Source organism: Suricata suricatta, chromosome 10, assembly GCF_006229205.1.
Source record: "Suricata suricatta isolate VVHF042 chromosome 10, meerkat_22Aug2017_6uvM2_HiC, whole genome shotgun sequence".
In the NCBI taxonomy this organism is placed as follows: domain Eukaryota; kingdom Metazoa; phylum Chordata; class Mammalia; order Carnivora; family Herpestidae; genus Suricata; species Suricata suricatta.
This window is the reverse complement of record NC_043709.1, coordinates 103269841-103293749: the sequence shown is the minus strand read 5'-3', so window position 1 is coordinate 103293749 and position 23909 is coordinate 103269841. Positions and strand designations below refer to the sequence as shown.

The following is a 23909-nucleotide window of genomic DNA, read 5'->3' as shown; positions in this document are numbered from 1 at the left end:
TAATTTACCAGGATCCATGACAGTTTTAAGATGGAAATAGCATTTGAACTGAAAAAGCCTAACTTCAAAAGACCAGGACCAAGGAGTGAAAGCACTAACACATATAAATGATGTATTTGAGCAAAGCTTACATTTTAAGAAATAATCTTTTTATTGTACACGTCAGAGTTTAAAAAGCAAGGTTTTTCAAGGCTGAAGGCATTACAATCCCTGACTTCAAGCTGTATTACAAAGCTGTAATCATCAACACAGTATGGTACTGGCACAAAAACAGACACAGAGACCAATGGAACAGAATAGAGAACCCAGAAATGGACCCACAAACATATGACCAACTAATCTTTGACAAAGCAGGAAAGAATATCCAATGGAATAAAGACAGTCTCTTCAGCAATGGTGTTGGGAAAACTGGACAGCAACATGCAGAAGAATGAACCTGGACCACTTTCTTACACCATACACAAAAATAAACTCAAAATGGATGAAAGACCTAAACATAAGACAGGAAGCCATCAAAATCCTAGAGATAAGCATGCAAAAATCTCTTTGACCTCGGCATCAGCACTTCTTACTCAACATGTCTCTGGAGGCAAGGGAAACAAAAGCAAAAATAAACCATTGGGACCTCATAAGATAAAAAGCTTCTGCATGGCAAAGGAAACAATCAGCAAAACTAAATGCAACCAATGGAATGGGAAAAGATGTTTGCAAATGACATATTAGATAAAGGGTTAGTATCCAAAATCTGTAAAGAACTTAACAAACACAACACCCAAAAACCATATAATCCAGTGAAGAGATGGGCAAAAGACATGACTTTTCCAAAGAAGACATCCTGATGGCTAATAGACGCATGAAAAAATGTCTAACATCACTCATCATCAGGGAAGTATAAATCAAAACCACAATGAGATACCATCTCACACCTGTCAGAATGACTAAAATTAACAACTCAGGCAATGACAGATGTTGGCGAGGATACAGAGAAAGAGGAACCCTTTTGCACTACTGATGGGAATGCAAACTGGTACAGCCACTCTGGAAAACAGTATGGAGGTTCTTCAAAAAATTAAAAATAGAACTACCCTATGACCCAGCAATTATCCAAAGGTTTAGGTGTGCTGTTTCAAAGGGCTACACGAACCCCAGTGTCTGTAGCATCACTATTGACAATAGCCAAAGTATGGAAAGTCCATCAACTGACAAATGGATAAAGATGTGGTGTGTGTGTATGTGTGTGTATATATATATACACACACACATATATATAATCACAATGGAATATTACTCGACAATCAGAAAGAATGAAATCTTGCCATCTGCAATAACGTGGATGAAACTAGAGTGTATTATGCTAAGCGAAATTAGTCAGAGAAAGACAAATATCATATGACTTCACTCATATATGGAATTTAAGATACAAAACGGATGACCATAGGGAAGGGAAGCAAAAATATAAAAATGGAGCAGGACAAAACATAAGAGACTCTTAAATATAGAGAACAAACTGAGGGTTGCTGGAGGGGTTGTGGGAGGGAGGATGGGCTAAATGGGCAAGGGGCATTAAAGAGGACACTTGAGTTCTACTCCTGAAATCATTATATCACTATATGCTAACTAACTTGGATGTAAATTAAAAAAAAAAAAAAGCTGACAGAGCAGTGAGTAGTAAAATCTAGTCACTGACCTAAAGCCAATACAACAAATCAGATGACCTTCAATACCTTTTTTTTTACTTTAAAATGTTTATCCTTTAAAAAATTTGTTGCTTTTTATACAGCTATACAAAGTTTTTAATGTTTCTTTGGCAATAGAATATAATGGAATTTTACAACTATATAAAAAAGTTACCTTTGCCTAAGAAACAGTATTTACTGTGTTTACATAGTTGACTGACAAAATTCTCTACCATCCAGCACCCTAATTAATTGACAAAATAAGCTACCTCAAAAGGAGATATTACAGGATTTCCAAAAAGAAAGAAAGAGAGAAAGACACACATCCACAACCTTCAATACCTTTTAATTGCCATTTCTGAATAGCTTTCTGCTGCTAGAGAAAGAAAAACTTCAGGAAAAATAAAACCAGTATTACTATACAAATATGAAAAAAAAAAAACCTAAATTTTTTTGGTTTTTTTTTCTTCTACTTTGAGAACAAGCAAGAGTGGGAGAGGGGCAGAGAGAGGAAGAGAGAGAATCCCAAGCAGGTTCTGTGCTGTCAGCACAGAGCTAGACATGGGCTTGATCCCATGAACCATGAGATCAGGACCAGAACCAAAACCAGGAGTCTCATGCTTAACTGACTGAGCCACCCAGGCACCCTGAAAGTTTTTTTTTTTTTTAAGTTGAGAAGCTCTTGTATCTCAGCTCTTAGAAAGGAGAATATCCAATAAAAACTAATGTGTCAAAAAGCTGAATTTGACCATTTCTTTTATTATAATCCTTTAGCAACCATTTACTGTCTTTTCCATGTTACACCTAAAAAGAATGTATTTTCCCAAATATAATGTCTAAGGTACGTTAGAGACAGCACTGGCAGGTAGATTTCAGAGTTAGACCAACATGTTGAATATGTCATTGTCTGTGGCAACAGGATTAGAACAAAATTCTTTTGAGCTGCTTAATTTCATTGCAGACATAAGCCTGGAGCTTAGAGGAAATGATAAAAGGCAAAATTAAAATATTTAAGATCAAAGTTGTTTTAGAAGCTCCTCAGTTTTAAAGTGAATTTACCATGTTTGGTAGTTTTGTATTCAAAAAGATATACAGCTCAAATCCTTTATTGACATTTGTAGATCTGAGAAAAATTGATAATGGAAAATGGCACACTAAATTAAAATGATATATATGGACAGTCCTCCTCTTTCAAATAGGTCATGTCCAAACAGTCCTTTTAAACTAATTGGTTGGTGGACTTTGGTTAAACATGGCATATTGAACACATACCTATGGTTCTCCTAAAACTGTTGAAATAATAATAAGGAAATTAAAAAGACATAAATCCACAAGGGCAGAGGATGCATTTCATATAAAAGATGGAATAAACAAGAAATAGGAAGACATGCTATGATAGTTTTATTATTCACAATTATTAACTTTGCTTCTCTGCAAAAGATATATATCTCTGCTCTGTTGGTGTCTGACTTGACTACATGATTTGGTTACTACCCCTAAGATCCACCCTCTAGGAGGATATGTAATGGCCCTCTTGAACTCAAGTATGGCTATATGAATTGCTTTGGCCAGTAAAATCTGGGTAGAAGTGATTTGTGTTATGTCTGAGCAGATATTTTAAGAATTAGTTCATGATTCACCATGTCTCTTTTCCTTCTGATGACCAGGAATCTTCTAGGCAGAGGCTGCTCTGTCAGCCTGGGTCCTGGAGTGAGGATGATATGTCACAGAGGTAAAAGTGACCCATAATGGACATGTAATGTGTACATGAAATAAATCTTTATCATTGTAAGCCACTGAGATTTGGGGGTCATTTGTTACTGAAGCATAATTTGGCCCACTATGACTGATACATAAGCCATCCATTAAAAAGGGGATCCAGGTAAAGGATGGGTGGATGGTAAAGGGGGGTGGAGGTAAAGGAATTCTAAGAACAATGGTCCCATAAGGACCCCTGTGCAACTAAAGATCAGTCAGTCTAAATTAAAGTATAAAAATAAAGGATTTCAGGAAGGGTGTCCAGGAAAAACTTTACAACTAATACTTTGAATCCATTGATACAGTTATAGTTTCTTGTTAAGAAAGTATAGTGATGCTGTGGAGACATTGAAAACTGAGAAGGAGGAAAAGTACAACAAAAGGAGGTAATTCTTAATTCCTGGGAAAACAAAATAGCATAAAAGAAAGGAAATGTAATTATAACACTATATGGCTTTGCAAATAATAATTAAATTATAAACATAGACTATAGAATGGTTTTATACTTATACTGGAAGGATGGGGGAAAGTATGTTTATATGTAAGAGTGTGTGTATTATAAGAAAACTATTTCTTCAATGAATTTTTAAAAATCAGGAAATAGTGAATAGACAACATATGAAAAAAAGAACTTTAAATGCCAGAAGAAAAGTTAGATGAGAAATAAATGGAGACCAATGATAATTGTCATTGATATAATTAAGGTTGCTTTTGAAGTGTAGTAATAAGGAATATTATGGTTAAAGGAGAGTTCTGCTATTTGTCATTATAAATCTTACAGCATAGGACTTTAAATTATGTACATGTATTATTTTGATAATGATTAACATTTAAAAACTGGATCTTGGGGGGTTTGGGGTGCCTGGGTGGCTCAGTTGGTTAAGTATCCAACTCTCCACTTCATCTCAGATCATGATCTCACAGTCTCACAAGTCGGGCTCCACATTGACAGCATGGAATGTGCCTGGGATTCTCTCTCTCTCTCTCTCTCTGCCCCACCCCTGCCCATTGGCATGCTCTCTCTCACTCTATCTGTCTCAAAATAAATAAATAAAATTTTAAAAACTTGGATATCAGAATGCATTCAGAAAAACAGTATTTATTTTAGTTGGTTTCCAAGTCAACTTGCAAGTCTTTTTAGCCCATCATACACATACTGAAGAATAGCACACTAAAATTACAATGATGCACATATGAAATACAGCACTAGCGTGTATGACATTATTTCTGTAGGAAAATTCACTCAAGAATAACACTTCTGTATATCCCCAAACATATAACTTCCTTAGGTACAGGGAGGACTTCAAGTGCTCATTTGTATTAATCGATTATTTGTAAGGCTATATTCATATAAATTGTAGCATATTTGGTAATAGTAAACTGAAGCTTTCTCTGACAGTTGCTAAGCCCTAGTTCAGTAGTGGTTCTCTGCTTTCTCTTCCTTTCCTTTCCCAAATCCATTCTGGTTCAGGTGTTACCTGTTATAAGGGGTTATGTCATAACTCCTTATAACCAAAGCTTCCAGCACCAGCCAAAATATAGTAACTTCACTATGAGACATCTCTCTCACTATTTAGAACTAAAAGTTCTAAGTACAAAAAGCAACTAAGTGAAGATTCTGAAAGTACACAACAAACATATTGGGGAGGGAAATCAAAACTTGAAGAACAACCAGTATGGTGGTGAATTTCTGGATTTTATTCATTTATCTCCTGATGGTGACTCAAGAGTGGGCCAAATTGTAGAACTATGGACAAGAACAACAAAAACTAGGAGAAACTCCTTTTTAGTTTGAGAACTGGAGAATTAGACTACTGTAAGCTACAAAGTGTGAAAAGAATCTCCCTCATTCCTGCTTTTTTTTTCTCTAGCCCTACCCCGAAGCCAGTTGCAGTGCAAAGCTGAAGTGCCACGGTGGCAGTGATGGTGGTGGCATGGTCACCTAAAGATCCCAAGAAACAGCCTGTCTCTGCCACAGGAACTGGAAACCAGGCCCCCTGTGGTCCAAAGATGGGGAAGAAGTCCCACTATATGTTCTTATGTTTCTTTTGCTTCACCCTGTGAACATCCCAACCCATACAGACTGCCTTACTATGATAAGCTGAAACTTTGACAGACACCCTGACTTTATAGCCAGAGGACTGGGGAAAAAGGGCCTTGGGAGCCGGAGAGTTGGAGAGATTGTGGAGGAGAAAGCTGAATACGGAGTCTCCTAGTTCTGATTAAGAACTGACAGACGTCCTGGTCTCATCTCTGTGGTTCAAGTATATGTAACCAAGACAAAGAAATAGAGCAAAGGCTTTGAGAATTCACCTACAATATAAACCACCATCCAAGTTTTAGAATAACACCTAAGTTGTACACAGCTTTAAAATGGAACTGGCATAAGAACCATGGTCCACAAAAGGCAAGAACTTCCTATCTCAACCTAAATGAATTGATCACCTTCTCAAACAAAATAAACATTCTCTGGGGGATTTTAAGAGTATTTAGAGTCTCACAACATAACCAAAATATTGGACATTTGATACAATCCAAAATTGCTAATCATGCAAAGAAACAGGAAAAGCTGATCAATTCTCAAGGGAAAAGTCAATCAATAGATGCCTACTCTGAGATGACATTATAAGACAGTGACTTTAAGATAGTTATTATTACTATGCTCCATGAGGTAAAACAATATTTTTATTTAAAAATTGTTTTTTAATTTTTTTTTTCGAGAGCAAGAGAGCATAAACAAGGGAGGGTAAGAGAGAGAGGGAGACACAGGCTCCAGGCTCTGAGCTGTCAGCACAGAGCCTAACATGGGGCTTGAACCCATGAATCATGAGATCATGACCTGAGTCGAAGTCAGACACTTAACCTACTGAGCAACCCAGGCGCCCCCTGAGTACTCTTTTTAAATGTTTACTTACTTATTTTGAGAGAGAGCAAGCAAGAGCACAGGGATTATGAGGGGCAGAGAGACAGTAGAGAGAGAAAATCCCAATCATGCTCCACACTGACAGCACAGAACCTGAAGCCAAGTTTGATCCTGTGAACTGTGAGATCATGACTTGAACCAAAATCAAGAGTTGGACACTTAACCCACTGAGCCATCCAGGGGCCCCAAAGCTGAATACTCTTAAAAAGAATGTAAAGAGAAATTGTCAGCAGATATATAGATATAAAAAAGAACCAAATGGAAAATTTGGAACTGAATAATACAGTATTCACTGGATGGTCTTAATAGAATAGAGATGACAGAGGAACAAAGAGTCAGTAACTTCAAAGATAGATCAGTAGAAATCAACTCAACTTGAAGAATATAGAGGAACAGATGGAAACAAAACGGCCTATAGGACAATATAAAAAGATCTGAACTTGTGTCGTTGGAGTATCATGAAAGGAGAAAAAGACTGCTCTAGAAAAGTTTTTGAAGAAATAATAGCTCTAAACTTTCCAAACTTAGACACAAATATATGGAGTCAAGAAACTCACTGAACCCCAAACAGGATAAGCCCAAAGGAAACCGTTCCTCTTAAACATAACCAAACTCCTGAAAAGCAGATTTTAAAAAATCAAAAGCAACCAAAGGAAAATGACACATATGGAGGAAAATGTTTTGAATGACTACAGATTTCTTTTCAGAAATCACAGAGCCTGGAAGACAGTGTGGCAACATTTCAAAGTGCTGAAATGAAAGAAATGTCAACTTAGAATTCTATCCCCAGTGAAAATATCCCCCAAGAATTAAGGTGAAATTAAAGACATCCTCAGATAAAGAAAAATTAAAAGAATTTTTTGTCAGCTAAACTGCTCTAAAATAAATGCTAAAAGAAGTTCTTCAGACTGAAGGGAAATGACACCACAGGGTATTGGAACTGTAACATGCCTTAGGAAGAGCAATACGTGGGTAAATAAAAGTTACTTTTCCTTCTCTGAAGGAAGGATTAAAATGCTCAGGATTATTGAAAGCAAAATTATAACATTGTCATGAAGGGGGTTAATGTATGGAGATGTGATATATGTGACAACTATAATATAAAGGGGGAGGACAAGGGGACCTATATAAGTTGCAAAGCCTTTCAATTTTCTTGAAGTGGTAAAATGAAGAGTGTAGTAGACTGAAAAGTTAGGTGTGTGTATTGTGATTCCTAGAGTAGCCACTTAAAAAATACAATACAAAGAGATATAGATACCAATAGATAAATTAAAATAGAATACTAAAAACATTTCAAATAATACATAAATAGGCAGAACCAAACAGGAAGGACAAACATGAAACAAAACAGTAGATCTAAATCTAAATATATTAAACACATTAAATGTAAATGACCTACACATACCAATTAAAAGGGATTATTCTACTGGATAAAAAATTATGACCCAACACTATGCTGTTTATTTAAAAAACCATTTTAAATGTAATGATATAGATAGGTTAAAGGGAAAAGGATAGAGAAAGATACACCAGGCAAATACTAATGAAAAGAAAGCTGGAGTGACTATTTTAATATCAGACAAAGTAAACATCAGAACACAGAAAATTATCAGGGATAAAGATGGATATGACTTATGATAAAAGGATCCAAAACATATGCCAATCATTAATGTGCATCTAATAACAGAGCTACTAAATATGTGAAGCAAAAGGAGAAATAAAAGGAGAAATAAAACCTGCAAATATACTTGGGAGACTACTCACTACTCCACTTTCTATAATTGATAGAACAAATGAACAGAAAACATCAAAGATATAAAAACCTGAAGAACACTATCAATTACTTGATAGAGATACAGCGTGAGCAGGGGAGGGACAGAGAGAGAGAGGGAGACAGAATCTGAAGCAGGGTCTAGGCTCTGAGCTTTCAGCACAGAACCTGAAGCGGGGCTCAAACTCATGAATGGTGAGATCATGACCTGAGCCGAAGTCAGACTGAAGTCACCCAGGTGTCCCTGAAATTCTTTTTTTTTTTAATGTAAGTTGCAGAATTTTAATTAAAACAATTTTTTTTACATTTATTTATTTCAGAGAGACACAGAGAGACAGAGCACGAGCAGGAGAGGGATAGAGAGAAAGAGAGAGGGACACCGAATCTGAAGCAGGCTCTAGGCTCTGAACTATCAGCACAGAGGCTAATGCAGAGCTAGAATCCATGAACCATGAGATTATGTCCTGAGCTGAAGTAGGACACTTGACTGAGTACCCAGGTGCCCCTAAAGAAATGAAATTCTGATACATGCTACAACACGGTTGAACCTGTAAGACTTTATTCTAAGTGAAATAAACCATACACAAAAGGACAAATATTGTATGACTCCACTTGTATGGAGTACCTAGAAGAATTAAATTCATAGTGACAAGAAGTAGAAATAGGGGCTTTCAGGACTGGAGAGAGGAGGGAATGGAGAGTTAGTGTTCAACAGGTACAGAGTTTTAGTTTGGGATGATGAAAAAGTTCTGGAGGTGGATGGTACTGATGGTTGCACATCATGAATGCACATAATGCACTGAACAATGTACTTAAGTGTAGTTAAAATGGTAAGTTTCATGTTATTTATGTTTTACCACAGTAAGAAAAGAAAAATACTAACAAATTGAGCCCAGGAACATATAAAAAGGATGATATAACATTAGCCTTATAATTTGCATCTGGCTTATTCCCTCCATGGAAAACCACTGTTAGATTTATTTATTATTTCCTAGAGCATAAGTCTGATCAAGTCATTTTCCTGCTCAAAATCTTAAATGCCTTCCAAGTAAACATTTTTACCAGGTGTTTAAACCTTACTGTATTCAGTTCCCAGTCTGGCCAAGTCTACCATTATTCTACACTTGTTTTCTGTTCTAACTAAACACAACATATGTTTTCCCAGAATATTCCTTAATTTCTTATCTCCATGTTTTTAAACATGTTTCTTCTTTTTTTCTCCTTGAATTCTCTCCCTCACCCTGACCAATCTCTACCATATAAATTCTACTCATATTTCAAAACCCAAGTGAAACCTGACTTCTCCCTACTGTTTTTATGATTCCTATGTATAGCTGTGATTTCTTGCTGCAACATGTACTTTGATTTGTTTAAGTGCTTATTGAGCACTTGTCTATCAATGTTGATTCTATGCTGGGTTTCAAGAGTTCGTTAATGAATAAGACACAACCCTTCCCTCTTAGAGTTTACTATCCTAGCACACAAGATGGACATATAAATGTTCAAAATAATATGCTAAATTCTGAGCTGGAAATATGCAGCAAGCACTTACTAGTACTTATATTTTACCTTATAAATATTTATCTTAGTTTCTTCATTAGCAAGCTCCTACATGGCAAGGTATCCTTCCATTCTTAATTCTTGGCATTATGTGTATACAGTTAAATATTTGTAATGAGTTTTCTTTATCCAAGGCAACCAATAAAGCTTAACCAACAATTTCACAACTATTTCTTCAATCTTTTTTCTTTTGGGGCATTATCCAGCAGCCAATAAACATAACTTAAAGCTCTGGCTCCTGGATAGAAACTCAAGATACTAAATAATTTCAGCAGCTTACATAGGAATTCCTTGCTCCTCAAGGTTGGTTTTATATAAATAGTAGTAACATTTACCTAAAAGTTCCTAGATATTATTGCAAGTTGTGAGAATTCATGCATTCTCATCTTGAGAAATTTAACAGTTCTCAAAAGAGATACATAGTGTGGGGAAAATGTCAATTTAATCTTATGTGAGTGTCCTTTATGAAACTTTAAGTTTTAAAAAACATTTTATAGAATGTTTCCTTCATGGGTGCCTGGTGGCTCAGTCGTGACTTTGGCCTAGGTCATGATCTCATGGTTCGTGAGTTTGAGCCCCATGCCAGGCTCTGTGCTAACAGCTCAGAGCCTGGAGCCTGTTTCAGAATCTGTGTCTCTTTCTCTCTGCCCCTCCCCTGCTCATACTCTGTCTCTTTCTCTTAAAAATAAATAAACATTAAAAATTTTTTTTGTTTCCTTCAAATTTTTTTATTCAGACATTCTGATTTGATATTTAGGAGGTTTATTCACGGCAGTTCTTTCTGCCCACGGCTCCTATCTCTGTGCTTTAATAAAGTCATCTTTTTAAGATGCACCCAAAAAAAATTTTATTCACTACACCAAAGTTATGACATGTGAAAATAGGTCATGTTCCTATTTTCCAGTGGCCCTGTTAAATCACAATCACAATGGCTTAAACAGTAACGCTTATGCTATAGACACTATCTGAGAATTAAATACAAATTCTTTTTTCCATGCTTGCAGAAGCACCAAATCTATAATACTTTATCAACAACAGATAATATTACTGAACACTAGATTTAAATTGAATCTTGTAAGCATTTACCATAAAAGAAAAAATGATAAGTTGTACCCCATCAAAAGGAAAAATTTTATCAAATCAAAAACTTCTGGGTTTTTTATTTGTTTTGTAGAGAGAGAACTCATGCACACAAACAAGCAGGCAAGGAGCCATTGGGGGTAGGGGGGCGGCACGACTGTGAGATCGTGACCTGAGCTAAAATCAAGAGTTGAACGCTTAACTGACTGAGCCACCTAGCTACCTTCCCCCTTTAAAAACAAAACAAAACAAAAACCCTTCTGTTCTTCTAAAGATATCTTTTTTTAAAAAAAGTTTTTATTTATTTTGAGAGAGAGGGAGAGAGAGACTGGAGGAGGGGCAGAGAGAGGGAGAGAGACAGAATCCCAAGCAGAGGCTAACAGCACAGTGCCTGACGCAGGGTTCAATCCCACGAACTGTGAGATCATGACCTGAGCCAAAATCAAGAGGCAGACACTTAACCAACTGAGCCACCCAGGTGCCCCCTAAAGATACTTTTCAGAAAATGAAAAGGCAAGCCAAAGACTGGGAAAAAAATACTCTTCACTGCATATATCTGACATAGCACTTATATCCAGAGTATCTGAATAACTCTGAGAACTCAGTGATAGGAAGAAAAGAAGCCAATTTAAAAATTGGCAGAATATTTAACAGAAGAAGATCTATAAGTAGCCAATAAAGAGATACTCAGCAGTAATCATTAGGAACTTCTAAGTAATTACATTGTAGCAATAGCTTATTGCTTTTTATTGCTGCATAGTATTCCATAGCATCAGAATATTATAGTCTATTAATTATTCTGTTGAATATCTAAATTATTTCTAGTTTTAAACTATTGTGAATAAAGTTGGCCATGAACATTCTGGACCATGGTTTTCAAGTAGGTATGTTCTTATTGTTTAGAGTTTTAACCAACCATTTATATACAGTATAGAGGTTTGTTTAGCTTTAATAGACACTGCTGAACAGTTTTCTAAGGTTGCTTGCCTATTTATTCTTTTTCCAATAACGTATAAGAGTTCCAATTGCTTCATATCCTTGTCAGCACTTGATATTGTTCCTTTTAACTTGAGCTCTTCTGGGAGTTCTGAAGTGATGTCTCATTGTGGTTTTAATCTGCATTTTGCCATAACTAATTGTGTTGAGCACTTCTTCATATGTTTATCGCATGTTGGATGGATATGCAAATGAAAAGTTGCAAAAGAATACCACATAACTTAGTGGAATGGCCAAAATCTTTAAAACTGACATTGCCCAAGTGTTAATAAGAGTGTGGAACAGTCAGGGGTGCTTGGGTGGCTCAGTCGCTTAAGTGTCCAACTTCAACTCAGGTCATGATCTTGCAGTTTGTGAGTTCGAGCCCCACGGCAGGCTCAGTGCTGACAGCTCAGAGCCTGGAGCCTGCTTCAGATTCTGTGTCTCCCCCTCTCTCTCTGCCCCTCCCCTGCTCATGCTCTATCTCTCAAAAATAAGTAAACATTTAAAAAGTTTAAAAAAAAAGAATGTGGGAACATCTGAAGCTGTCATACATTGCTGGTGGGATGGTCAACTGTTGTGTAGAATGGTTTGGCAGTTTCTTATAAACTTAAACATAATTATTATATGATCCAGTAAGTTCCATTCATAAGCATTTACTTAAAAGAAATTAAAATATATTGTCTACACAAAGACTTTTACACAACTTTATTTATAATAGCCAAAAAAAAAATCTAGAAATAACCCAAATGTCCATTCATCAATAAGTATGTGGACAAGCAAATCTGGTAGGTCCATATAAGGGAATACTACTTAGCAATAAAAAGGAATGAACTATCGATTGGTTCAATAACACAGATGAATTTCAAAAGCATCCTGAGGAAAAGAAGCCATCTACAAAAGAGTATATGCTGTATGATCCCATTCATATGAAGTCTAAGAACAGGCAAAACTAATCTATTGTGATAGAAGTTAGAAAATGATTTTATCTGCTGGGGTTGGTGGTAGAAATGCTATAGTTTTTGATTGAAAAAGAATGATCATACTGTTTTCTATCTGTTTTGAGTGGCTATTACCTGAGAGTGTATTATTGCCAAAACTGATGAACCAAAACACTTTACATTCTATGCCTTTTATCATGTCTAACGTAGGGGCACCTGGGTGGCTCAGTAAGTTAAATGACTAACTTCTGCTCAGGTCATAATCTCGCAGATCATAGAAGATTCAAGCACTCCCATCGAGCTCTGTGCTGACAGCTTGGAGGCTGGAGCCTGCTTCGGATTCTGTCTCCCTTTCTCTCTGCCCCTTCTCTGCTCACTCTCTCTCTCTAAAATAAATAAACATTTTTAAAAAGTAGAAACAATTGAATTTTATACAAGAAGTCTTTAAATAAATGAATACTTAAATATAATTGTTTACCTTTCTTTTTTATCCTGGCATTTATTAACCACCATTTCACCTAATTTTGATCTCTTTTAAATTGATTAGAGTGTTAAACTAACTCTTCTCCAATTTGTATCTTGGCCTCTTCAACCTGGTATAACTATCTTTATTCTAAAACACATATTCAGGATTTTAAAACAAAATGACACCAAAGCTTTCATGTAATTTGACCTCAACTGAAAGTTTTAAGTAATTTGAGGTCATGGAAATAGTTTAATTTGTGTTTGTAGTTTCTAGGTTGTTAGGAAGGCCCTACCCCCTTTCCTCTGGTTTGTGCCATCTACTTCCTCCACAGTGCCAAAGAAGAAAGGTTTCTTTTTGCTGCATATATGAAAGCCTGCACAACTTGATCTTTTTTCCTGAGTGGAAGGGATTAGCTTTCCATTTCCCTTTTCAGTGTCACTTTTTTAAAGTCAATTTTCTGACAGAGAGAAGCTGTATTAGTATCTATTTTGCAGTTCTTTTCCTAGGAAAAAATATAGAGTAAACAATTCATATATAGTAAGCAATTAACACAATTTTTCTTGATGGCCATTAGAAAACATATTATGAAATATGAGCTTTAATTTTTTTCCAAAGTTCCAGTTGAAATATACCTGGGCATAATCATAATAAGTCATAGCAGTAAGAAAGCCAAATTTGCAAACAATGATAGGCCAGATTCATTTTGGAAAATGTTTTTCTTCCACTATTCTGCCATTAATTGGTTGATTATTGATTATCTATGCCATTGAGAAAACAGTGGCATGAGTAATAGATTACTAAGGGCAGAGACTTCGTCTTAATATTTTCTGTTCTGTGGGACCAAATAAACACAGAAACTGAACAGATCCAGTTAAGCAATAGACACATACAATGTATTTAACATAATTCCCAAATCATTTATAGCAATTCTAGAATTGTTATATATGGATATATGTCTGATGCTCTTATCCAGCTTTGAAGACATTCTGCCTGGGGTGATTGAGAAAGGGCCACAATGGTGCCCAGTTTTACTGAATTCCTCGCTGTTGGCCATTTCATGGTAGAGACTGAAAATTCCACCTCTCTAGCTAATGTGGAGCAGTAACAGAAGTTGAGCTGTGCGGCCTGCCCTTGCTGTGGCCAAGGATGCAGGGCCCTCTCCTAGACTGCAGGCCACGCGCAGGAGGAAAAGGACTTACAACTTAACAAATTTTAAGACCCTGAGACTTTATCATCTGTGTTCTTAACCTTGGGATCAGTTCAGGCAATTATTACCACACCAATTTGAAAGGTTAAAAGTGAACTCTGTAAATTTATTACTAAGAAAATGAAAGTCACATTATCTGCCCACAGGTAATTGAGAGTTATTTTTCCATTCTAAGGTATTTACTGGTATATTGATCCTCAAATAGTAGTTCTTAACCTTCTACGAGTCACAAATCCCTTTGAGAATCTGACGAATTTTCTTCCTCCCTGCCCTCACAACATATTTCTAATTACCTGCCATGTGCCAGGCATTGTTCTGGGGGTCTATGCTTTGTACTTCCCTACCTCCAAAAATGTCTTTTTGGCATATGAACACATCATTTTGCATACAGCTTTAGGGCTTTTATTGAACCCACAAGCCCTCTAGAATCAAGAAACATCTTTAAAGTAATTATATGGCTAAAAATACTTGACATTCTAGCTAGGCAGAATCTTAGTATTCACAGGAATAAGAAGAGAATGTTCTATTAAGGATCTGTCCAGTGATACAAGATCCTTAAAGTAAACTCATTCAAATTATATACAGTATGGAATGGGAGACAAGGAATTTGACATTTCATATGCAATTAGAATAGGCAACTGATACAGTCTTGCTTTTTTACTGCACATGAGAGAGGTAGTTGGTTGCACTAGATAACCAAGAATTCCTTCTAACAGCTGGAAGTCTGGGCTTCTTAGTAAGAAAGAAAGAAGGCCATCAAAATTTAAAACATGTAATGTGGTTGCTGAATCCTACTCTGTGTCTGTAAGCCTCCTTTACGATTCTAACTGAAAAATTGATCTATTTATTATGCACCATTGCTCAGAAAGCTAATGTGTTTTAATATATGATTAAGGGTTGTACATCCACTGTGACTTGAGTGATGAAACTTATCACTCTAACCTTAACCCAGAATCACCCTTTTGTTCTGTCAATGCTCAGTTTATGGTGAAAGGAGAAGATCTAAACTCTAGAGGAGACTATTCGTCTAAAGAACTGGCATCCTATCAGTTAAAGGAGGGTCTGAAAAGCTTCACGTAAAGCAAAATTTCACCTTTGAGCCACATAGTATGTCTCGGTTTCATGTTTTTGTTTTTTACTGTGTTGAGTTGTGATACCTAGTAGCTCCTTGAAACACACACACAAGCTGGGGAAGTAATACTTCTCTTCACCCTGACCACCCAATTTATGCAGCCTCCAGACTTCCATTATTATTACTTTATTGTCAGGGGACTCCCTGGATATAGGACAGTCCTAGGAATTTAATGGAAATCTGTGTATGCATCTCTAAAATCTGACCTAACAATCTGGCACACTTAGATGAGGAACCCATGTGGCAAAAGTGATGCACTTATACTACGTGAATGAAATTAAAGTGAAGTCACTTTTATTTTACCCTGAACCAAAAACACTTTTAAGATTCTCGACTTTACCAAAGAAACATCTACATAGTTATGCTATTTGGATTCTTACACTACAGTTGTGGCTTGGAGAGAGGCTGTGTTTTATATTTTGTTTTTGAGAGCCCAGTTTGGCATGAGAGAAGTCTAAATCTTGGCAGAAAAAAACTGGATTCCAAAACACTTTCTGAAATGCTTAATGTGTGAAGCATCTTTTAGTTTCCGTACCCTAACACAGTGCTTTGCACGTAGTGGTGCTCATTATGGCTGCACTGAGTGTTCATATCTATTCTTTTTTAGACTCTATCTTTTCTATTACTGACTTTTGTCCAAAAATCACTTAGAAAACAGTTTCAAATAGTCAATTTGAAACTGTTGGATTAACTTACTTCTTAGCCCACAGAAAGAAAAGTTAGAATTTTTCATGTGCTTAAGGGTTTTGGAGAAAGAAAATTATTTTAGCCAAGAATTATCCTATATACAGCCTTAGAGATCTAATTTAATATAAGTAGCACCAAAACATGATTCAGTGTTTATAACATAAAGGGCTTTGGGAAAAGTGGTATCTCCTATATCCATAATTATAGATTCAGGTCAAATTGCAAAAAGAACAGAAACTCTGGCTCACTTTCCTTCAATCAAGAGGTAGTATTTGGGGGCACCTGGGTGACACAGTCAGTTAAGTATCTGACTTCAGCTCAGATCATGATCTCAGTGTTCATGGGTTCAAGCCCCACGTTGAGCTCTGTGTTGACAGCTCAGAGCCTAGAGCCTGCTTCAGATTCTGTGTCTCCCTCTCTCTCTCCTCTGTCTCTCTCTCTCTGTCTCTCTCTCTCTCTCTCTCTGCCCTTCCCCTGCTCACACTATGTCTCTCTCTCTCTCAAAAATAATTAAACATTAAAATTTTTAAAAAAATTTTAAAGAAGTAGCATTTGGCTCCTTGCCACTGCTATAGAAAATCTTAGAAGTTCTTCATTGATCATATATTTAATAGGGTATTTTCAGCAAAGCTATTCCTATAATTACCAAACACTTGGTTAAATAAGTCAAATGTGAGGAAGTCTGCTTTTCATTGGAACAAACCTTGACCTGTAGACATACTCTTTTATGTTCAGGTTAAATGTATATCTTTCACAAACTACAGTTGTATGAGATAAGACTTACTTTGCTACGTTGAGATTCACTTGAGAGAGTACATTTTCAATGTGTCTCTGGAATGATTGACATTACATACAAATGTTAAGTTTTTAAGATGATTTAGGTACTTGTAAACGTAAGCTTCAGATTACTATTGTCAGACATGACTGGAATTTGAATTCTTTTTTCTGCTAGATTGAAGTACTATTAGTTATACTCTGAAGATAAATGTATGTGATTTTGCATATTAATTGTATTTTTTGAGCTCCTAGTTTTCAGGGCCTGACAGGTATTCAGTTAGGAAGACTGGCGTTTGGTAGAATTGTTGTAATAGTAAATACACATGAAATGAATACATTAGTGCCTACGAAGTGCTGGGTCAAGAGAAATATACAATCTGAGGGAGCTCATCCCCTGTTGACAAAAACCCATCAAGATTGCTAATGCCGAAGGTTATCAAATGTGTGAAACTAAATAAACTGCAGTTAGAAGGAGAAGTAAAGGGGCAATGTTAGGAGAATTTCCATGCTATGTAATCCCTGGTAGAAGCTGCGATCATTGAATACAGAGGATCTAGCACATCTAGCCTGTGATGTGTAATTAGCCCAGAATAGTGATAACTATTGATAGTATAAGATCTTGAAGTCTGATTTCAGTTCAACTCAGCAGATATTTGTCGACTATCTGCCACGTGCTAGTCTTAATGCTGGGAGTATTAACAGTGTCCTACCCTCCAGGAGTTCATAGTCTAGTGGAAGAAGCAGTTGTGTAAATACTTAATTATGACATGTGCTCTATTTTTTCTTTTTTTGGCTCAAGGATGTACAGAAAACCTATGGGAGCAAAAGAAAAGTTGAGATTATTTATCCCCAAGGGAATGAGAAAAACTCATAGTTTTGAAGACAACCATTAGATCGGAGAGAGGAAAAGACACTTTAGGGAACCCATGTTTGTTATTTGTGGTCTAGGAGATTTTGAAATTAATCAGCAGGATTATGAACAAAAAGAAAATATAGGGGTGCCTGGTTGGCTCAGTTGTTTGTTTCTAACTCTTGATTTCATCTCAGTTCATGATCTTGCAGTTGGTGAAATAGTGTTCCATGTCAGACTCTGTGCTGAGTGTGGAGCCTGCTTAGGTTTTTCTCTCTCCCTCTCTCTCTGTCCCTCCCCTGGTCATGTGTGCACACACAAGCGCTCTCTCTCTCTCTCTCTCTCTCTCTCTCTCTCTCTCTCTCAAAATAAATAAAATTTGATATATATAAGTAATATTACACATATAAATTTAAATGACAGAAAAACAATAAGTAATTCCTATTTATATTTATTATTAAAAATGACTTTTCCTGCTTCTTAATTTTTTAAATGTGTATTTATTTTGTTAAATCTCTTAGGTTAAAGGAACTTTCCCCTGAAATAAGTAAAATTAGGAAATTAGTATATCATGAAAAAGATTCCATCTGGCCTTTTGTGAACTTGAGGCTAGTAGCAGACCTCAAGATTCTTATTTGGGGAGGATAATGCCCTCTGTGGAGATTAGAGACGCCTAATGACATAACACACATTTGTTTTAAATAAAACCTTTTTAAAAGATAAATCTATCCTTTTCTTTTAAAATATTAAATGCTAATTTATGTTGGAGACACATATTAACTTAATCCAAATTAGTATAATGCTTCAGTTGAGAGATTGTTTTTGTGTTTGTTGTTTGTGACATTAACATTAGGATGAGGTTAACTTCTTTAGAAAAAAGAAGGTTGTTTTTACTTCACAATATTTATGTTTTCTACTGTTTCTCCCAAAATGTTCATGAGTAATAGTCACTCGTAAAATAGACACTGCTTCTCATCTACTGTGAGCCTGCCAGTATTTTGAGATCATGGGATCACTGATTTGTGAGGTGCAGTAAAACTATGTCATATGAAAAGAACCAGACCAGGGGCCAAAGATAACACCACTATGTAGATTCTCCGTGGCCAGTGAAGATTCTGTTTTACAAGATTGTGTCCGTGTTTGGTCAGTAGAACTAAGGCACAAGGTGAATGAAAGAACACTACTTTAAAGGCATTAAAGAACATGATGAAGGAAAACATTTTTAGTACAAAGCATTCCAAATGGGGTAGAAGTAGAGTCAGTGTAGAGCAGCCAAACATAGCTTGCGTTTCCCATCTGTGGCTGCTAGTACACGGCAGTGTGGTTGCTGTCCTAGTGTTCATTGCCATAAAAATACGGCTGATACTAGAAATCTCAGACTCCTCTTTGTTTCCTCCCTCGTCCTTCCTTCCACACTCATTTCCTCCCTCCATCCCATTTTTCTTTTTTTCCTTTTTGAGAGTCCATATCAAACTTGGTTTAAAAAAAGGCTAATTCCCATCTCTTAAAACCAAGCCAACATCTCAGTCAAACATAAAAATTGTTTCAATCTTTATTTACTTCATTTGTAAGGTGGGGAAGGAGCATATTTTAGAGAAAACAGATTGAACTAGTAAAAATGACATTGGCCAAGTCATTTTGCCTTGTTAGACCACACATTCCTCATTAGTGAAATAAGTTGTTGAACTGCACACTTCTTAGCTGCCTTCCAGCTCTAAAACTTCATTATTCTAACTTTCTAATTTTGTAACTACCTTGTGATCTTTCAAGGGGTAGGGGCTGTGTGTGCATGCTTAGCACCAAATACCAGTAACAAGGCATCATCAATGTGGCCAATCTTACAGAAAGATTAAATAGGCACCATAAATCAAGAAATATGATATTTGAGCAAGGTCTCAAAAACAAGTGTTTACATTAAACGTATGATTAGATGTTGGTCCTTACATTGGGATTATTATTCCACTCATTTGGGAAAGACTTGGCGAAAGGAATAGGGTTTGAATGACTTTAAAATTTTGGTTGATCCTTAACTGCGCAGAAGAGATTTATGTGATTTACACTGCCACATCTCCATAACTTTCCTAGTCAAAAAAGAGAATTTAAAGGCCCTCTTTGCTGCATTCTGACTAAGAAGTATATATCCCTATGCTTTTGAATGAAATTGTTATTAAAGAGAGAGCAAATGGGGCTCCTGGTGGCTTAGTCGGTTAAGCGTCCAACTTTGGCATACGTCATGATCTCACAATTCGTGGGTTTGAGCACCGCATCGGGCTCTGTGCCAACAGCTCAGAGCCTGGAGCCTGCTTCAGAGTCTGTCTCCCTCTCTCTCTCTTTCTCTGTCCCTCTTCTGCTTGTGCTCTATCTCTCTCTCTCTCAAAAATAACTAAACATTAAAAAAAATTTAAAGAGAGAGAAAGAGAAGAGAGCATTACCAAATCAGATATCCTTCTCATGCCTATTTAAACTTTATCTATGAAATTATGAATTATCTACTTCCTGACTATATGGAAATATGCCTTATATTTTGAAGTTGCACAAATATTAGCATGAATCCTTGATAAAAGATTGCACACTACCATTCATGATTTGGAGTTGAAAGATATTTAGGGTAAAACATGGAATAAATGATAAATGGCTTAAAAGGACAGACTGTATAGAAATATTTGTTAGGAACATAAACCAGATGTGCTAATTCCCCAAAGAACATCCAGAATGAACTAATGCTCCATGCTAATATGAATCCAAGAGTTCTAAATTAATGTGCATTTAAGGACCTTTGATATTGCCTCTAATGACCTCTTAACTAGCCTCTTAAATTCTTATCAGCTTTCAATTTTCCTGCTAAAAAAATTGAAAAAGAAGAAAACACCATTATCATATATAATCAGCTTGCTTTCTCTGTCATCTGTGTGTAACTACATATTCAGACATGAAATCTAATGGGGGAATTTTTGCTTTCCTTAATCTTGCACGCAGAATTAAAAAGAAAGTGGAAGATTGTTGCTTAAATAGATATGTGAAGGCAATATTACATTGCCTGTTTCTTCAAACACTGTTTTTTTTTTTCCCAATTGAGAATTTCCAAAGCATGAGATAGACCAGGACAGTACAATTTTTGGCAAAATTTCACAACTGTGCTGCTGAAGGTCCTGTATTAAATATGAAGAAGATTGCCAAAAAGATGAGTCTTTACATCACACATTCTAGATGTCCTTAGAATATTTTAGAGTAAACTTCAACATGTTCTTTCTATCTACTCCACTTGTGGGTTTCTTACCTCCAGGAGGGATATAGAAACAGTTGAGTTGAGCTTCATGCACCAAAGTGCCCTTAAACTTCACCTCTGACTCGGCCGAAGGCTGCCGGGGAAGCGGCTGGTATGCAGGCGCAGCGGGCTGAACAAAGGCTCGAAGCATGGTGGACGTCCAGATGTGGACTAATAGGTCAATTTTTTAAAACAAATCTCCTCCTCGTGAGCTTTTCTCCTTGTAATTTTTTAAAGCCCAGAAGTCATTCCCAAGGTGACATTTCAGTGTTCTACAAGTTTGCACTGCTGTATCACCTCGCTGCAAATTTAGGTCCCAGTGATTACTTTTTAAGTTTTGGAATTCAAGAAACCACGCCTTCTTTTTTAGTTCTTTTTAACCTAGTTTTTTCTTTCTTGCCTGCTGTACTCACTGCCTATGTAAGGATGGGCCTCTCCCCCAGTGGCTCTACAGGAAAACCGGGATTGAAATGTGAAGTTAATGGTTTCTGTCAGCCTGTCAGCTTGTCACCTCCCTGAGGCATGATGATCTCTGGTTTTTATATATCAGCACGAGCTGCTTTGATATACCCTCTTGTGTGGAAGAGCGATAGATTTGTCCAGGGACCGGGAGACCTTGGGCCTAAGAGGCAAGAAACTTTGGTTGGAATGTGCGTGTTCATGTAACCGCCGGCCCTTCCTGGCAGAATGCAACTCAAGTTGCAAAGCTATTTTAAGGAGAAAAAACTTAGGCCCAGTTCTACATTTTATCTTGGTGCTACCCTTCAGTAGCTGGGCTGTCGGTCAATCTGACTTTTTCTCCACTAGCTAGTTAAATTTTATGTTCAACTAAGTATTAACTGGGATGAAAAGTGCTATTGCAAAATGATCGATCCCATTTTAATTTTGAAGTCCCGTTGATTTAGAGATAAATGGTCAGGTCCTAAAGAAACCGTCACCATGTCTTAAATAGTCACTACAGACCTGGTCTTCCCTTCATTCTGCTTTGGCATCTGAAACATGTTTTCATAGCATTTTTCCTCCCTAAATCTACATTTCAGTTACCTCATGGTAATGACATTGTCAAACTGCTTTTCTATTTGTATCAACAGTTTCCTTGGCATCTCACTCTTATGAAAACCTAATTCCTTATGTCAAATGCCAGAAATGTGTAACATCAAACAAAAAATGACACTCAAAACATTTCTACTAATACATTCTACAGACAAGACACAAATGGCTGGTTTTTCTCTGCCACTGGGCCTGGAGTTTATTAGTTGTGCTGTGTTTTTACTCCACTGCTACCACCTTTTCTCTTTTGATAGTTTTAGAAAACCCAGTCTCTAAGAAAAGGAAGGTTTCACTGTGATAAAAAAAAAAAAGAGTAGGCTCCTAGTTTTATAACTATGATTAAAACTGCCACAACATGCAAATGTATTCAGATTTATTGTCATTGAATGTCAGTGACCCAATGCACTTTTGCTTACAAGGACACAAGGCTCGATGGGTCAGTGAGTAGGAATCTGTGTAGGCAGTCAGAATAGGACATTAGTGTGGATGGACCTGCAAAGAACCTTGAGTGAAAAGCTTTAAGATACACATTTAATGATCTTGAGATGAAAGAATTTCTTTTCAATATTAAGGGTCTCTCAACACATAGGCTTCAGAATTCAGCTGTTCTTTTTTCAAAAGATTATCAATGTGTATGCATTTCTAAGAGGCTAAAATGGTCCTGTTCAGGAAAATGCTGGAGGGTTTTTTCTATTTTTTTTTCCCCTTCACATGTAGGTAAGATAAAGATTCCTGGCACACTAATCATATAAAGAGTTTAAAACCCCATTGCCACCTTTTGGTGAGTCAGTAATTCAGATTTATAGGGTTCCTTTTAAGAATATCTGCTTAAAATAGCACTGAGACATTTCCTGAAGCTTTGTTATCTGAATCATTACTGACAAGCAGGAATCCACACCGAGGCATTGGTCCCACACCGAGGCATTGATCAGGCGAGTGGGGAAAAGAAGTTAAAATATCAGCTGTTTTAATGACCAAATAATATTCATATAATTAAATGTTTTGAAGTTTAGATTTTAAGAGATTTTCCTTTAAAAAATATATTTTGTTATTTTTCATTGCCCTATCATAACATTGCTGCTATTTTCAAAGAAGACTATTTAAATGTATCTGTAGTTAATGCATTATTTATGTGATTAATACCACCAGATCCTCAACTAGATTTTTATAAATGTACTTTGGAACTGTTTAGCCTTTGCTATAAAAATGATTTAGATAGGCACATATTAAAGTACACAGTTTATTTGAAAATTGTTGGATGAATCCATAGCATCTACATTTTACTACATTTTTCTTTCATTACTAAATGATTAAGTCATAGTCACATCTCAGCTTTCAACATTTGTAAGTTTTCTGTACATTCGGAAGTCAGAGATTTATTATTGAATTTTATTTTTTTCCTGTACTCTTTCCTAAATTACAGCTCACAAAGCCAATTTTTCTGTTAACATATTCCTCAGAGAAGGAGTGAGAAAGGTTTCTAGGCCTAATTTGTGCATCAGGTTTCTGAATACTTAAAAATAAAGACGAAATAAATGTGCAGATGGAGTCTAGAGACAATGACGTTTCAAAGCCAGGAGTTTAGAAATTCTGATTTCATCTTCAACTGTATTCATTCATTTAAGAAGTAATTGCCATTTGCAACTATCATATCAGATAAAGGGCTAATATCAAAAATGTACAAGGAACTCACCAAACTTCACAATCACAAAACAAATAATCCAGTGAAGAGATGGGCAGAAGATATGAACAGACACTTCTCCAAAGAGGACATCCAAATGGCCTACAGAC

The 23909-nt window shown here is 36.3% G+C and overlaps 2 protein-coding genes across 4 annotated transcripts in view; one reads left to right on the top strand and one right to left on the bottom strand.

The window, feature by feature from the left end:
* The window catches only part of CACNA1C (calcium voltage-gated channel subunit alpha1 C), a 721004-nt gene extending 699545 nt beyond the window's left edge, over nucleotides 1–21459 (bottom strand). Inside the window, exon 1 of the mRNA XM_029953179.1 lies at nucleotides 21081–21459. Coding sequence (XP_029809039.1) covers nucleotides 21081–21219 — 139 coding nt within the window. The 5' untranslated portion in view covers nucleotides 21220–21459. The remainder of the gene's footprint in view (nucleotides 1–21080) is intronic.
* DCP1B (decapping mRNA 1B) overlaps nucleotides 1–23909 on the top strand; it is a 57062-nt gene that overhangs the window by 14451 nt on the left and 18702 nt on the right. The gene's annotated exons all lie outside the window — the stretch shown is intronic.